Raw genomic sequence first — 17,987 nt, 5'->3', positions numbered from 1 at the left:
CATCCCAAACCTCACTGGAAACAGAAAATACTTCCTAATAGCTACAGGGGCAGATTTTTAAATGTGCAAAGTTTTCCTTCAAATTAAAGGGGGACTCAGTTTACAAGACTTTTGTCTTTGTCAGCAACTAGATTATACTGTTACACAAGAGGTAGCCCGTGTCCAACAATCACTAAAAAAAAAAAAGCATAGCCTTACTCACTGAAGACTGCTTACAGCAAGGGTACAGGTTGCTATAGATTGCTGTGCTTAACAGTAGTTAGAGACCTGACCTTTCCTGGGTCAGAACATGCAGTACTTGGGACCTTAAATGGTGTTTTTCTAGTCTTTTACTCTCTTAATATATTTATCATCATAAAAATCTATCACAATGAATACAATACAGCAACTATTCCACATGCTGTGCATCTCTGGCACTCAGTAAACCTGGTATGATTAGCTCAGAGCTATCCAAGGCCTGTCTCTAAGTAATTCACATAGAAAATCTGACATCCCAAACCTCATATTTTTAGACCGTGTTAGAAAAATAAGAAAGAAAGAAAAGTAGAGGGGATGGGAAATCAGCAATTCATTTCTGTGGTTAAAGAGACAGTTGATGGATGTGTGGAGATCTGTTACACCAATATATCTTCTTTGAATAGACATAGATATATAATGTTCTGCAAATGTACCTGGAGGAAATAGATTCCCACTCTCTGGAAATTAAAAATCTCCAAGGACATCGCAGAAAATAATCAATACAAAATGCAAACTTCATTAAAAAAAAAAATCTGTCATAAAGATGCTAAAAGGCAACTACATATGCAGAAATATCAGGAAAAAGACACATTTAAAAATAGTTAGAAGGCTGGGAACCTTAAAGAGGAAACACACAGGAATACATGTTATTGAGACTTATCTTTCCCTATCAGGAAACAATCCAGCCGTGCAGAAAGAGCTGACTTCTAAACTAAAATAAAACAAATCAGAATATAAAGACCCCAAACTAACAGGAAAACACCCTCAAGCTACACAAACCAGGCAGGTCAAACTTGTTCTCATTTTGTGATGAGGTCAAGTTAATCAGCCACATGTGGCTTGATGGCTTATTTTGTAAATTGCTTCAGCAGAACCAAATCAATGTTTGCTACCAAGCCTCAGAGCTCTGCTTCTGATTGAACAGTGTTGTGCAGCCAGGAAGGAACAACAATTAGAAATATAGTCATCCAGCCATCAGTACTCTCCACAGTAACAAGCCAAACCTCATTTAGTTACAGCTATAATTAATAGCCCAACTAAGTTTCAAAGCCCAGAGCAGAGAGCACCTCCAGGCCACAGCCCTCTTGATGAAGACTGTTCCATATCTCCTTTGCACCCTCATTCCAGCAGCTGAAACACATCCTCCTGTCCACAGAACCCTTCTGGAGCAATCACTGGCAGGATCTCAGCAGGACACATTTTCAATGGAGCCATGACATTTATATCAACTGAAAGTCCGTCCTAGTACATTAGGATGTGTTAAATGCCCGCACAAGCTGTTCACTCAAAATAAGCGTAACGCTCCACACTGAAGCTTGTCCTTGGCTGGCAGGCTAGCGTTGAATTGCACCAGAATGGTGTTTTTCTGTCGTTCCACATTTGCTGCAAGGTCTAAGCTTACATTAAGATAAAGAAAGAAACAATCAGAACAACATGTGCTCAGGGGTGCCAATCATGCTGACACTCAAAACCGCACATCAGGAATTTTAATACAATCACACAGTACCCTGAAGAGCAGAGGGGACATTAAATTCAGTTTCACATGTGAGATTAGGTAATAGCACTCCTCAAATGCCACAGCTCCATCTCAGGGCAGGACAAGGATGACCCAGAACTGCCTAAAATCACCACGACAGAGACAAAAGCTGGAAGCGAGACTTGGCCTGACCATATGAATCCCAGTTCTGAGTAAACCATCCAGACTGCCAGCAAGCACTAAAGACTTCAGAGGGAAGCACCAGATCTCTACACTGACTGAACCATTTGACTTGCAGCAAGTTTTTTTGATTTTTTGGTTGTTTTTTTTTTTTTAATGGGGGTATGTTTTTTGGGGGGTGGTTGTTTTTTTCAGATCTAATTTCCATAAAGCTACATAATACAAACATTACCTGGAAGAAATCTCACAAATCGTGGCATGAAGTGAAATCTGGGGCAGCTAATAGAATCATTTTCAAGTGAAGGACCTTAAATATGAAAGAAACACAGAAAAATTATGAACTGCAATGTTTTTGCAAAAGAAATAAAAAAAGAAGGCCACCCTGCTGCAGATAAAATGATGATGAAATGTGCCAAATGATGCACTAGCTTATTAGTCCCTCCCAATTAGTGTGGAGTTTTTTTGGTTACAACAACAAAGATAACAAGGAAATTTCCATGATGCTGTTTTGTGGGTTTTTTGTTTCCTATTTCATCATCCAAAGCTTTGCATGCAAAACCAGTAAGTACCTGGTGTTAAAAAAGAATGAACAGTCAGAACCAGTGATATGAAAGGTAACATTGATATTAGAATACATCTAGTATCAAACCAAAGAAGGCTACACACAGTGTGAAACTTGTATGCTCCTCTGTTTAACTGCGTAAGTGCAGAGTGCATCTCCATAGACAAAGTCAAGACACCAAAACACACCTACAGATACTGAAATGAAATTCCCTTGATATTCTCGGTTTTCTTTTAGACCAAGGGAAGAATCATCCCTGAAATTCTCCTTTATCACAGTCTTCACAGAAACATGTATTTTCATCTTGTCAAGTCAAAAACATTCAACTATAATGATACGTTATCCCTCTATGGCTGTCTGTATGACACTGCTTTGCAAGTTGACTGTAGAGAAATGCCGTACGAGTAACTTGTTTGTTAGCTTGTAAAAACAGAGAATAGTTTACCTGACACCTTGGCTTCCAAAATACCAGGCACACAATACTGTGCAATATTACAGAGATAATATTTACCATTTGATTAAAAAGAACAGTTTTGGATTAAGGAAGAAGTTTAGTCTGCAGGAATACAGTACCAAGTTTGTGCATTTTAATTGCTACAGCCCACACTAATGAACTCTAATATATTTCATCTTCTTGAAGAACAAAGTGGAAGTTTGTCCCTCTCACATAAACCAGCATTTGACTTGTTCTTTTGAGATCCTTCCTCACTTTTTTTCTTTTTAAACTAAAGAACACAACAAAATAGAGACCTATTTACAAAAGCTGCAATTAATTGGGTTTTTGTATGGTTTTTTTTCCCTGAAAAGTTACCTTTAAGATTCCAGTCATAGAGTTCCAAAATATCTTTGAATAGATATGAAGAGAACAGCTCAAGACCTCTCACACAAAAATTCTGGAGAAAGAAAAAAATAAACCAGAATTATTTAATATTGTAATACAAACAATGCCACTCATATATTTAAATAAAACAATGAAAAAAACAGTGTTTTCATATTTGCCAATTGCCAGACACTGGAAACAGTACTGATATATCTGTAATCACCTACTTTAACATAACACATTGATCTCTTCAGAAAGCACTGTCAAGAAAGCATTGTAATGAAGACTCTTTAGTCAATGTCCAAATCAACACTATAGGCAGAAATTATCAATCTGCAACAGTTCACCATGCACTAAAACCCTTTCACCCGAGTAAGCTAAGCAGATGACATATTTCTCAGAAGGATCTTTCTTGTAATTCACTTTTTCCTACGTGTTCATATTAAATGTTTCTATATCAGTGATACCATGATTACTTCCATACCAATGTATCAGTACAACACAAAGCCAACAGGAAAGGATAGGAAAAAAAAGAGAGGAGGGGAAAAAAAAAAAAAAAAAAAAAGAGATTCTTCTCATCAAGTGGGGAAGCAGCTCCTTTAAAGCAAAGAGCTTTCATTCAGAAATGAAGGAACTTAAAAAACCTTCCTTAATGAACAAAATCAGGCCAGGTTGATATAAATTGTACTGTGATACCAGCCATAAATTCCAAACCTAAAAAACCTATCTCTTTCGCAAGAATGCATTAGTAAAGATGGTCTGCAAACAGTGCTGTAGCCAATTGATCAGGATTCCAGAAAAAAGTCAAATTGCCTATTTTGCTTGGTGGCCATTTGTTGTTTTAGAACAAGATTTGGAGACATCACAGCAGATTCAGTAACAAGAAATGAATTGTTTTGATCACATTAATCTTGCTGAGGAATTTCAGAGTTCTTGCATATATTTCAATGATGTTGAGCAACAAAAAAGAGAGATATCTAGCAAGAAAAATGTAAATGTACATGTGTGCTGGTTCTGGCTGGCGTAGGGTTAATTTTCTTCACAGTAGCTAGTATGGGGCTATGTTTTGGATTTGTGCTGGAAACAGTGTTGATAACACAGGGATGTTTTCCTTACTGCTGAGCAGTGCTTGCAGGAAGTCAGTGCCTTTTCTGCTTCTCACCCTCCCCACCAGCAAGGAGGCTGGGGGGGCACAAGCAGTTGGAGGGGACACAGCCGGGACAGCTGACCCCAACTGACCAAAGGGGTATTCCAGACCATATGACGTCATGCTCAGTATATAAAGCTGGGGGAAGAAGAAGGAAGAGGGGGACATTTGGAGTTACAGTGTTTTGTCTTCCCAAGTACCTGTTATGCCTGATGGAGCCCTGCTTTCCTGGAGATGGCTGAACACCTGCCTGCCCATGGGAAGTGGTGAATGAATTCCTGGTTTTGCTTTGCTTGCGTGCCCGGCTTTTGCTTTACCTATTAAACTGTCTTTATCTCAGACCCATGAGTTTTCTCACTTTTACTCTTCCAATTCTCTCCCCCATCCCACTGGGGGGAACGAGCCAGCAGCTGCGTGGGGCTTAGTTGCCAGCTGGGGTTAAACCATGACAATGTGACCAAATTAAACACTGATCTTTGTAGTTAATATGCAGGAGTGTTTCTGTACCCATGCATGCTGTTCCACTGCAACAATTTACTTCACAAACTGGCTTCACCAGAGATTAATTTGTAATAAAAAAAAAAAAAAAAGATGATGAACTCAATGTGCTTTGTTTGTATCTACCGGAAATTTGTTTTGGCAACAGCTTATATTAAGTACTGATAAGCAATCTTCAGAGCTTCAAACTCATGATTAAGTTTCAGCTCTGCCATTGACTTACGTGGTCCTGGCAAACCAGCACCTCCATATGCCTTATTTTCGTCATCCGTAAAAGAAGGATAATGCCTAACTCAGCTTACAGATAAGAGTACCTGACGTATATTGTATATAAACTTAAAATGAAAAGAAGCTATGGATATAAGCACTTCTTACTATTTGATTTTAATATATGATAGCCTAGGTAGATGGATTTATGCTAGTACCTGTGAGTGCAAGTTCCTTTTCAGCCATTTGTTCAGAATACAGCCTGTCTCTTGGAGACTTCACAAGATGGGATTCTGAAGAGTTTAATCCACTAAGCATATCGACAAATCATAACCCACTCTGACTTTTTGACTAATTATCCTTCTTACCTCAGGCATCATCTCCTCAATGAAATGAATTGTATAGTCAATGTTAAATCTGATTACTTTACATAGAGGAATCTGGAAGGAAAACAGAAATTCAGCATGAAAAACTATACAGCATCAAATGTATACTTAATACAATTTTGTTTGCAAAGGCATTACTGTCTGCTGAAAAGGGCACTTACTGAAACAGCTGCTCTGGGGGATCATGCAAAGGCAGGAACACAAGCATGTGCAAGAGAAGTAAGTGTTCTAAATTCCACCTCTGTAATAACACAGTGCTGACAGGAGGGATGGTAAAGGAAGATTAAATAATGCCATCTACTGGAGATGAAATTTTGTTTAGAAGAAAAAGCAAAGCTCAGTAAACCTGTATCTTCTCTCACTTGTGTATTTGGAAGTGAATTTATTGTTGGTGACAACATGTCAGATTGATACAGTGACCTGAAAGCAAGGCGTTTTTAGCACACTGCCAATTCTGTTAGCTATACTGTCTTAAAATATGGCTTTAAGTTATAGCAACACAATGTAAGAACTTCAGGATAAATTTATAGGTTTATACTAATTTCATCCAATAAATATTCTCAGAAGTTCACTCAACTAACTAGTAAGACAAACATCTAATTCCTTTTTTTCACCTTTGAAAAAAGGTTCCTTCATTTGCGAAGTCCATGGTCTACTGAAGGTATGTGTTTATTTTAAATGGGATTTTTTTAAAGCAAAAAAGCTAAATTTCTGAAAGACTACAGAAATGCCTAATCCTGCCCTACACATCTACAGCTCTTAGCAAGTTTTACTATTCACTGGCCTTGCAAGCATAAAAGAATCTTAGAACAAGTCAACGGTCTGTGAAAGTGAGGCAACCCAAGGTTATTTTGCATTGATAAGCAGACAAATAAATATCTGAACAGTGCTGGGGTTGCACTGAAATCAATGGAATTAGCACAGGGGCAATATTCTGCTTGCATCCTCTTGCAGCCCACTGTCAAACATTTGACTATTTTGTCTACAAAAATCTGTTGATATCTGCATGATAAACTAAGGAGCTACACTGAACAACCAAACAAAAAATTGCATTTCCTACAATTTGATACAATATGACATGTGAATACAAGAATAAAAAACCTTGGAAGTGAAACGTCCCATTTAGAATCCGAGGAGAGGAAATCCTGTTACATTTAAATCAGTGGGGCTTTAAAAAAAAAACAAATACAGGGAGCGTTCGCTTACTTTCTAACATGTAAGTTCAACCAGGGGAAGATATTCTGATTCAGAAACTCAGTAGCCTAGAGTATTTTTCTTTGTATTGAGTAGAAAATGAATGCTTTAGAGAAGTGACCACAACCAAAATCTCCATGAATTAGAGTTCCACATACACAAGCAGATACATAGCAAAGGAACATGTGGTTGGTACTGTAAAATTGTTTTGATAGTTATATTAAGAAAATTATAATTTCTCTTATGACTGTACTAACCATTTTCCCTAATATCTGACCTGCTCAATTATTACTAATAGTAGTAACAGTAGTAAGACTTCTAACTGTGTGCAAAGCTAAGATGTCAAATTACAGAAATTTGGTTCATTCAAAGATGTTGGTGTTCAGATCTCTATTTTTGCTACCCTTTGCCACTTCCCTTTTATCAAATGTGTTCCAAAATGTCTCTCAATCAGCAGTTTCTATGTTGCTAAAAATCATCTCAAGACAGCAAGAGACTCTTTCCAAAGGTCTTTATACCTGTTAGTAACAGGAACTGACAATACAGTGTTGCTTTGTATTTAACTCCGTAAAAAAGTAATCATTTGCTACTGATCACTTCCCCTACTTGGAATGAGAAAACACACACATGCACTTTACAGGAAGAGTAAACAAAATGTCTTCATTAACTACTCATATCACACACAGTTTTCCTTGTTCTCTATATATTAAAGATTTCCATAATTCTTTGCCTTTCTGTCATGCAGTAGACACAAAAATTATAAAGATAAGGTGGTCACTTTATCCTTTTAATGGGAGTAAAACGAAACCGGTCCTTTTTGCTCATTTGCAAAGTGAAAACGTAAAGCCTTGGGTCAAATCTGCCTTGAACCCCAAGGCTGAGTTAATGTTACTGGGCAGGAGTGCTTCACACTGCCACGCCACAGGCTGAACTCCACTCTCTCACTGACTTCTTGTCAACATGAGTCCTTTCCCCAGCTCACCAAAAGTAAAGTGTTGTCATATGTTTTACATAAGGAAGTACTTTTTTCCTGACAGCTTGCTTCTCAGTGCCTCTCAGTTCCAGTATTCTTACATCCCAGTCCTGTACTGACAACCATTCTTATACTGGGTTTTAGCATTGGTGGTGTAGCTAGTAATAGGTAGAAAAATGAAGGAAACAAATAAACACTACAGCATTTGAAAAAACAGTTCTTGAAATATCAAGATACCAAAAAAATCTTCAAGTGTACAGAAATTAAGTCTTTGCGTATTTTTCATTCAGATATGGCTAACTCAGCTTATATTGGAAAAGCAGGGCAGTCAGCAACCAGTCATGTCCTTTTCTTGTTATATTTGCTTTCAAAGCATGAAATTAATTGCCTTTAAATACGTACAGCTTTTAATAAAAATCGTAACTTGCCTAGTTCCTGAAGAAGCTGAACAGATGTTGGAAAGTAGCGGATACGTCTAGGTAAGTTTTTAGAAGAGAGAAATCCCTTTAGAGCGGATCTCTGAAAAAAGTCCATTTGTCACTTAAAGGTAAAACCTTTTTTTGTTGATGTTGCCGTTTTGTTAAGCTTTTCCAACTTAACAAACCTGCTCACCCAATTTAAATCCAATTAAGAGTTTTAACAAGTTATTCCATGATTTATTTTACTTCCAAACTGTGAAATATGTAAAAACATTACTTTGATGCACATCACAGTCTGAAGACAATGCTCACCACAATTAGTCAAGACCAAACCTGAGACTCATCAGCACAAATGTCTTTCCCCTGTCCCCAGTGCTGGCGAGATGTTTGTAACATACACATATCATTGTTTTAGAGAAGTTCTACTTAAGGGCAGAAACAGCTTACCTTCCAAACAAATCCCACGTATGTAGTAATGAAAATACTTACGTTTGTTAGTGGGGCATGTGCAAACATTGAGAACCCTTCAAAGATATATTCATGGTCATCATACTCAATAACAGTAGGTCTGTCTGTCTGAAAAAAGCAAACAAAACCACCAGGGAGTAAGCAGGAAGCAGTACTACTTCCATCACTGGAAACAAAATTAGAGTCCTAGTTAGAATTATTTATAAAGTACTTACTAAGAAGTTTGTGGGAGGTGACACAGTAATTCGATAGTGGTATAGTCTTCCAGCATTGTTGGTCATGGGGCGACACGGTTTAATGGGCTTAAAGAAAGAGATAAGTAGAATTATGTGTAGAGTCAAGGCAAATTTAGATTAAAAGAGAGAATAAAGCATTTCTAATAGCCATGAAATATGCACTAGGAAAAATTAAATAAAAGCAGGTAGTCATAATTAAGCATTCTGGGAAGAGGGAAAATATGGCCTTATCTACATTTTCACTTTCAGAAATGTTTTTAAAGCTATTCAAAAGGAAAAAAAAAGGTGAAAAACATTGCTGTATTTTTTTCATTTTCCTTTTGACTCTCCATCTTTCTTGCACACAGCAGTTAGTTGTTTACGTACCAGACTGTGATGGGTTAACCCTGGCTGGACGCCAAGTGCCCACCAGAGCTGTTCTATCACTCCCCCTCCTTCTCAACTGGACAGGGGAGAGAAAATATAACAAAGAGCTTGTGGGTCGAGATAAGGATAGGAGAGATCACTCACCAATTACCATCACGGGCAAAACAGACTCAGTTTGGGGAAAAATTAACTTGATTTATTACAAATCAACCGGAGTAGGGTAATGAGAAATAAAACCAAATCTCAGAACACCTTCCCTCCACCCCTCCCTTCTTCCCGGGCACAACTTCACTCCCGGATTCTCTACCACCCCCCCAGCGGCACAGGGGGACGGGGATGGGGTTTACGGTCAGTTCATCACACGTTATTTTCTGCCGCTTCATCCTCCTCAGGGGGAGGACTCATCACACTCTTCCCCTGCTCCAGCGTGGGGTCCCACCCACGGGAGACAGTCCTCCACGAACTTCTCCAACGTGGGTCCTTCCCACGGGCTGCAGTTCTTCACGAACTGCTCCAGCATGGGTCCTTTCCACGGTGTGCAGTCCTTCAGGCACAGACTGCTCCAGCGTGAGCCCCCCACGGGGTCACAAGTCCTGCCAGAAAACCTGCTCCGTGGGCTCCTCTCTCCACAGATCCGCAGGTCCTGCCAGGAGCCTGCTCCAGCGCAGGGTTCCCACGGGGTCACAGCCTCCTTCGGGAACCCACCTGCTCCGGCGTGGGGTCCTCCACGGGCTGCAGGTGGATATCTGCTCCACCGTGGACCTCCATGGACTGCAGGGGGACAGCCTGCCTCACCATGGTCTTCACCACGGGCTGCAGGGGAATCTCTGCTCCGGCGCCTGGAGCATCTCCTCCCCCTCCTTCTTCACTGACCTTGGTGTCTGCAGGGTTGTGTCTCTTACATGTTCTCACTCCTCTCTCCGGCTGCCGAATACCGCCGTCCCAACTTTTTTCCTTCTTAAAAATGTTATCACAGAGGCGTTACCACTATCGCTGATTGGCTCGGCCTTGGCCAGCGGCGGGTCTGTCTTAGAGCCGGCTGGTATGGGCTCTGTCGAACACAGGGGAAGCTTCCAGCAGCTTCTTACAGAAGCCACCCCTGTAACCCCACCCGCTACCAAAACCTTGCCACACAAAACCAATACACAGACTAATTTGTTTCAGGAAACTGACTTTAAAAGCTTACAGAAATGAACCTGGACCTCACATGAGAAAATCTCAAAGTATGCTATCAAGATAGACAGGTATCAGCTCATCTGCTTGGGGCAAATCTGGGGCCTGAAGAGGAGGGATTAGTCTATCACCACAGGCAGCTCTGGTAGCCCTGCTCTGTCTGCCAAGTTGTAATGCCTGCCTGTGAGGTCCAAAGGCAGCCAGTCCTCCATGCACTCTGATGCAACAGCAAACACCTGGAATTCATGTTTTCTTCCAGCTTGTTCTGAAGCAGTCCAGTTTAAAGACCTAAAAATCCTCAAGAGTCAGACAAAACCAGTTTCTCCTATGCCCTACATCCAATTTGCTGCAGTTCAAAGGCTGCCACTAGCCTGTTTGGAATACATCTGTCTGCATGGGAAAAAAAAAAAAGAAAAAAAATCACTGCAGCAAGCAGGGTACTACTTTAAACAGCGTTACAAAAGTTGGCCTGATTGAGATGGCAAGATAGCTACACCACTATGCAGCTCTGTGCACTTTGCAAAACCCATCCAATCAGTAGGGTAATTACTCTGGCTCTTCATCCCCAAATTGAGCTTCTCACTGCTGAGACAAGACAGTTACAAACCAGGTAGTTTAAAGCTAGGCAGTTTTATCTACACGACACTGTAAAAACTAGTACATTGGTTGAAGAGAACTAGTATAGTGGTTGACAAGCCCAACGTGACTCGTCAGCGTGCGTTTGCAGCCCAGAAAGCCAACTGTATCCTGGACTGCATCAAAAGAAGCGTGGGAAGCAGGTTGGGGGAGGTGATTCTGCCCCTCTACTCCGTTCTGGTGAGACCCCACCTGGAGTGCTGCGTTCAGCTCTGGGGCCCCCAACATAAGAAGGACATGGACCTGTTGGAGTGAGGCCAGAGGAGGGCCATGAAGATGATCAGAGGGCTGGAGCACCTCTCCTATAAAGACAGGCTGAGAGAGTTGGGGGTGTTCAGCATGGAGAAGAGAAGAGAAGGCTCAGGGGACACCTTATAGCAGCCTTCCAGTACCTAAAGGGGGCCTACAAGAAAGCTGGAGAGGGACTTTTTACAAGGGCATGTAGTGATAGGATGAGGGCTAATGGCTTTAAACTGAAAGAGGGTAGATTTAGATTAGACGTCAGGAAGAAGTTCTTTACTGTGAGGGTGGTGAGGCACTGGAACAGGTTGCCCAGAGGGACTGTGGATGCCCCATCCCTGGAAGTGTTCAAGGCCAGGTTGGATGGGACTTTGAGCAACCTGGTCTAGTGGAAGGTGTCCCTGCCCATGGCAGGGGGGTTGGAACTAGGTGATCTTTAAGGTCCCTTCCAATCCAAACCATTCTATGATGATATCCTAGAAGATTTTCTGAAACCTCGAATTCCCAGCTGGCCTTGCTCCAGGGAGCAGCTGCCTTCATGCAGCAAGTTTTACGTATCAGTTTTCTCCTCCTAAATTTTCTCCCTCCTCCTCTGCAAGAAAAACACTAAAGAATGTGGGGAGGAACTGATCCTGAACTGGAGTGATTTATAGCAAGCTTCAGACCAAAGTTATTTTTCTGAACTGGAATAATTTACAGAAACATTCATAAATCCTTAACTGCAGAGAAGTAAAAGAATGTTTCAGTAAATATATGTAAAAAGGCATATTGAAAAATGAAATTCTTCAAGAAAAATTACAAAAGGTAAATTGTAAACCCTACATATTAACGTTCTCCAATTCTTTCACAAACACAAAGTTTTTTAGAATAAAAAAGCTTGAGGCCATCCAAGCACTGTTTTTATTTCCAGAAACAATACTGATCAAAAAGCATGCTCTGTACAAATGAATATGTCTAAGGAAAATAACCAAACGCTATTTCAACATTTTTCAAAAGAAAGGCACTACAATTCTGAAATGTGTTACAGGAAGCTGATGGAGTCATTTTGTCTAATCACGTATTCACAAAGAAGGTAACAGACTGTTTGACAGTTTGCAGTGCAGACACACTCTAGTGCTAAGGCAAGAACACCTCCTAACAAGCTTCCTGCTCCTGTCAGCAGCAGAATTACTGTTTTACTTTTACTTTTAAAGCAATCCCTTCACAAAGAGGGCCCTCATAACATACTCATCCACTTGAAGATGGTAGATCTTTGACCACAAGTTCTTTTTTATTAATGTAATTGCGTTTCAGAAACTTTAAAAAAAAACAAAACCAGCACCTAGAACTAAACAAACACAGGCAAAAGTTTTCCATAGTTTTCAGGTGGATTTCATTACCAGTATTGCATTTTAAATGTAAGGTTACACAACTAAGTGATTTAAAGTTGCACAGGAGTTTTTACTCAGCGTGTAAATCATGGGAAAAAAACTCAAATCAACCCAAGTATGACCTTGCAGCAGCAAGTTTGTATTCATAATTGCAATTCTTAGAATTACTTACCTCTTCGCCAGGATAAATGCCATGTCTTATTCCCGTTCGTCGGGCTTTAGCACTGCACTTGCACAAAGGTCCATCATTCATCTGTCAAAAACAAAATAGGATTCTGTTTTTATTGAAAAATTATTTTGGAAAAGTATGTTGGTTTTAATGCCCAGAGTGCTGATGCTTCTAAAAGCCTGTCATGCTTAGATTAAGTGGATGTTCTTAAGCCAATAAAACTGAAAACAGTATAGACTAATGTAAGAAAACTGCACAATCGCATTAGAACTTCATCACAGTTTCAGAAGCACAAGACAGAAAAATGCTCTCAGCAGAATTGTACCACTCTACTATCATATACATCTTTTCCACTTCTTATATGTACAAACAGCACGCTGTCTGCCTAAAACAAAATTCAGGCCCTAAACATGCATATACAAATATTTACATGCTGAAATCTCCATGTTCAAACAGCTCCACTAAGTTCACTGACTGAAATCCCGTCCCTGACTAACCCCTCTGCCATGTGGCAAGGCTATCACCCAAAGTATGCAAAGCAGACCATTTGAAGATTTTTACTCAGTACTTTAAAGAACTAATGGGAACACTTCAAATCCATCCTATGAACAGATGAGTAAAAAACAGGAAGGGGAAAAAATATCCACTTCAGTATTCTCTATGGGTGCATCAAGTAGCTATACCAAAAAGGGCCATTGCACACAGTATAAAGCTAGCGTCTTTCTTTCCACTTTTATGGCCAATTTCAATGGAGACTATCAATTACGACAACATCCTAAAGCCTTCTGCTCTTAAGATCACGCCCATTGCAGAAATCCAACAAAAAAAAATCCAGAACCAAACCAGAGAAACAAATTAAGTTCCCAATCCCAGGCTTTAATGGAGTTTTTCAAAGTTTGAATCCAAGGACTGAAGTACGTTTTTTAGACTTAGGAAAAAACCCAAAACCTTGCAATGCAATACAAAAACCAGCAGAACTTTCCATGCCATTATAAGCAGCCTTAAAATGTAAACAGCATCCATGGTGGGGCTAAATAGTATCATCACACAATAGATATAAAGTGAAGATACCTCAGGAAGCAAGAACCACCAAACTGCTGTTACTGTAGTCTTTAGACAATTAGGAGAGGGAGGCAACTTTTTAGTTTTGATGTCAATTCTCTGAATGTTCATCTCGGTTTAATTTCTTCAGGCTGGCACAATGCATACATGCAAAGGAATGGAAGAAGTAGGGCACATCTCATCTCCTTTGGGAACTTAAGTCATGTAATCTCAACAACAGAGTGACACGATGGCTTTTTGTTCACACATTTTTTTCCACACTCTGAGGAAAGTACAGGCTCAATGAAATTGAATCATGCTTATAGGTAAAAGCATACTTACTCACTGGCTTATACAGCCACAAAACAGAAGAGTTAAAAAATGCAGTCAATACCAAATTGCTCATCACTGTCCCAAAAATAAGGGCCTACTGAGGCTATTAAAATAATCATCACTTATTTTTTAAAATCTCATCCTTAATTCTTTGCTCTGTTCAGCACTAACTGCCTCTATTACACTAAATGCACAGACCTAAATTGAGAGATGTGAAGTACCTGTAAAGCCCAGGACTTGAGAAGCAAGTCAGATACATATCTATCTTGCCCCTAATGACACCACTCATGGAAAAAAATGCAGTAAAAACACTCAAGAAGTGATGATAAAATGATGTTGAAAGATCACAATTTTATATGGGCAATGGCTTCTAACTTTCTCTGATCATCAGGGCAACACAAACAAGCAGATAACACTTGTAAGAAAAAGGCCACTGTGGTGGCATCGGCTTTAACAATTTATTTTCTGGCAACTGCCAGCACTGCTGGAGATTATCCAAAGTAACAAACGCACTGCTCAGATTGAAGGGTTGGGAAGATCCATCCTAAAAATCCAGTTCCGTGTCAGACAGTGTACTTGTACGTGCCAGTGTGCACAGCAATCAATCCTGGTTTATGTAGTGATAGTTAGAAAGCATTTTGGCTTACTAGATAAATACCTAGGAAAATTTCAAATATTTTCAAATAAAATCTACCCAGAAGAGGTACAGCACTGACAAGCTCACCATGATCTGATTTCATCCTCTTCAAGAAAGATGAAGAGTCAGCCTCAAGAAAGTTTTTGGGAAAGAAAGTTTTTCAGCAGGAAACTTATAAACCACACATTCCTGAATCATTCATACTACAGTTATTCCACTGGTTTTTATTTAGCTAATATTCTGGCCTAGAACATTACTTTGAAGTGTGCCCAAAAGCTACACAATTTTTTCAGTTAAATATCCAAACAGTTCACTAATTTTGTTTTCCATACAAATAAAAACACCTAGCTATGCTCAAATTATTATTTTTTTTAACTAGAAGCATAAATATGAATCTCTAATAGAATATTCAACAGACCTTTGAATTACCACAGTGGCAATAAGCATTGCAGTAACTCTTCACTTTATGATTTGTTGCATGATAAACTCGTGCATCACACAAAGTGCCAGAAAAATAAATTTACTGAGGTGCCACTTGACAAGGAGTTAGAATAGACTGTAAAATATTTAAGTAAGAAAGATGAAGACGGCAAATTTGCAAACAAAAACTAGTCTTCTGTGCCATGGATACATTCAAAACAACACTTCATGAGCTCAGCCATTACATTTAATGAGAACTATAATCTCCATGCAATTACAAAAGAACCATTAGACAAGAAATTAGGAGCATTAATTGCATATTTAAAACATTATTTATCATTATGAGGTGAGAGCTTTTAGGTGAAAAATTTGTAAAGGAGGTAAACACGTTGCCTTTTCTCCATCCCAGAATTCATCTGCGTACCTTTATCTCAGGGCTAAGAGGACAGCATTAGTACATTGTTAGCAATTCAGGTTTTATTAACACTGTCAGATATGATTCCAGCTGAATAATCCCCAGGATTCATGAGCTGCAACCACACTCTTGAAATCAAAAGTGAAGTGCTTTGAAGAAGATGAAAGAGAAAAGGGGAAAGGAAGTTAAAAAATGCATATTGAAATAGATGTCACTCAGCATGTTTGAGAACAACGTAGAATTTATGGTGTACAGGGGAGAACGACTTTCAGACACACAGTACTTTTTCCTCTCACCATACCTGTCCTGGATCATTGTACCATAGTTCTTCATGGAGACGATCAGGGTGTGCTTTTTTCCGCTTAATTTCTGCAATGACGTCAAAAACATCTGAATCTGAACTGCTAGAGCAGCTGCTGTCCTCTTCAGAGTCACAGTCTGAGTCACTGGAGCTCTCTGATTCACAGAGGAAAAATAAAGTCAGCTGAAAAACACTTCCACACACTCTCTTCTCCAATAGCAATCCATTCTCTACCATGACATAGCTAACTGTGGCATACTGGAAGTTATTAAAGCTGTGCATGACATTCACACTAACAGAGAAACAAACAGCAACTGCATTTTTAATTAAAAATGACAGCAAATGCTATGGATATTAAATGCCTATAACAACTGCATCTGTTTGCAAGCATGAGAGATTGCTGTTGGCTGTCCAGGAGCACCACTGATCAGTTGTGGAAGAACAATTTCAGTTACTTGACAATAAAGATTATAGAGCTATAACCAACACAAGTATTACCGTAAAGGGGAAAAAGGAAGGGGGGAGAAGGGGGAAGGGAAAAAAACACAAGAGAGAAAAGAGAAAGAATACACATAAGGTCACTAGCATGACCTAAACAGAATGTCTTGCTGTTTAAAAGTTAATTCTGCTTGCTATGAGCAAAGTGCTTATGTCTAGTTTCATTTTACCTAAAAATGTTCCTGTCTGTAGCAGAATATTATCTATTTAAGAGTTTTGAAACAGCACGTGTAGAATTATTATAGAACAAGTACTGTTAGACTCATTTTTCAAAATCCATTATTTCTAATAAATCCATTATCCCATGTTAGAAACCACAGACAAGAAGAAAACCTGGAACTACTACTAGCTGAGTGAATCCCGTTGTAAGTTTTTTGGAAGCCCTGTTCTGTGAGTTTTTCTTCTTACATATCTCTAACCTCCTGTGGTACTTAGAAGCGACTCCCTTTCTTAGGCACATAATGTCATTCATTTCCATAAATCTCTCCAGCTCCAATTTAAATAAGTACCTTCATAGCCAAGACACATACCATGATGCAAGTAAGGTTTATTATTCTTGGAAGGAGGGATGCAACATTTCTTCCATTTCTAAGTTTTGACTTAAGAGAAAACATATTACTACACTGCCAGTGCTTTGAAATACTGTGAAACTATGGTTTAAAATGTGTATTTATTGAATACCAGACTCTCCTTAGTTAAAAGAAAAAGGAGAGAGAAAATGAGAAAATATTACTAGTAAAACGTTTCCTTTTAAAAAAAAAAATCAAGATGTATTTTTATACAGTCCATAATTCAGCGTAAGGTGTTATTAAAATACACCCTTGGGACATATAGTTTACATAGGTCATATATGCTCAGTTGAAATCAAGTTTTGTCTAAATATGCATACATGTGTATTCCTACAAATATTTGCAAACACTCGAGTTTTAAAAGTTCTCTGATAAACATTAATCAGTTGTATAAGTGTAATTTTAGGTGCAAAATGAGTGTGGGACCTGTGAAAGTAAGCTGGAGTTCCAAAAGACCAACGCAGAACTTTTGGATTTCACATATTGAAATCAGCCTTTCATGATCCAAAAGTGCTCTTGCAGTGTATTGCTATCTCACTACAATACACAACTACTGCTAACACAAGGCAGAACAGAGCATTTAGTTAAGTATAAAATAAGACAAACTGTTAGACACTAAAGAAGCATGGCTGTAGAAGAAGCTGGCACAGACACCAAGTCAGCTCAGGGGACCAGTGCAGACGCAGAGCCTTCACGTCTTCCAGAAAGAGCGGATAAAGAAACACAGGTAAGTTGCTCTTGGCGCTCTCATATTTTAGCCTGGAGCAGCAAAGGAACTCTTTCTGCAGAGATCTGAGGAAGTGAAGCTTTACACAGGTATGTTGAATGTAGCAGTTTTGTCCTTGCTTCATCCACATGAAAATATACCTCCTGAAAAACTCTACAGTTAACTTTGCCAGTGATTCTTGACTGAACTTAAATATGTGCAAATCCACTGTTCAAAAAATGTTAAGAAAGGCACTTCCTTCACAAAAGTGAATTCACATTTAATCTGTTTATTTTTTTCTTTCACCTT

At 39.2% G+C, this 17,987-nt stretch overlaps 1 protein-coding gene across 4 annotated transcripts in view; it reads right to left on the bottom strand.

Annotated features, from left to right (window-relative positions):
- Positions 1-17,987, bottom strand: part of DROSHA (drosha ribonuclease III) — a 77,382-nt gene that overhangs the window by 49,300 nt on the left and 10,095 nt on the right. For all 4 annotated transcript variants that reach the window (XM_052781001.1, XM_052780983.1, XM_052780974.1 and 1 more), the window contains 7 exons: positions 15,906-16,060; positions 12,762-12,842; positions 8,784-8,870; positions 8,590-8,676; positions 5,497-5,568; positions 3,268-3,349; positions 2,127-2,201 (listed from right to left, as the gene is read on the bottom strand). In XM_052781001.1, the coding sequence (XP_052636961.1) occupies positions 2,127-2,201; positions 3,268-3,349; positions 5,497-5,568; positions 8,590-8,676; positions 8,784-8,870; positions 12,762-12,842; positions 15,906-16,060 (639 nt within the window). The remainder of the gene's footprint in view (positions 1-2,126; positions 2,202-3,267; positions 3,350-5,496; positions 5,569-8,589; positions 8,677-8,783; positions 8,871-12,761; positions 12,843-15,905; positions 16,061-17,987) is intronic.

Source organism: Harpia harpyja, chromosome 1 (genome assembly GCF_026419915.1).
Source record: "Harpia harpyja isolate bHarHar1 chromosome 1, bHarHar1 primary haplotype, whole genome shotgun sequence".
In the NCBI taxonomy this organism is placed as follows: Eukaryota; Metazoa; Chordata; class Aves; order Accipitriformes; family Accipitridae; genus Harpia; species Harpia harpyja.
This window is presented reverse-complemented; position numbering and strand designations above follow the sequence as displayed.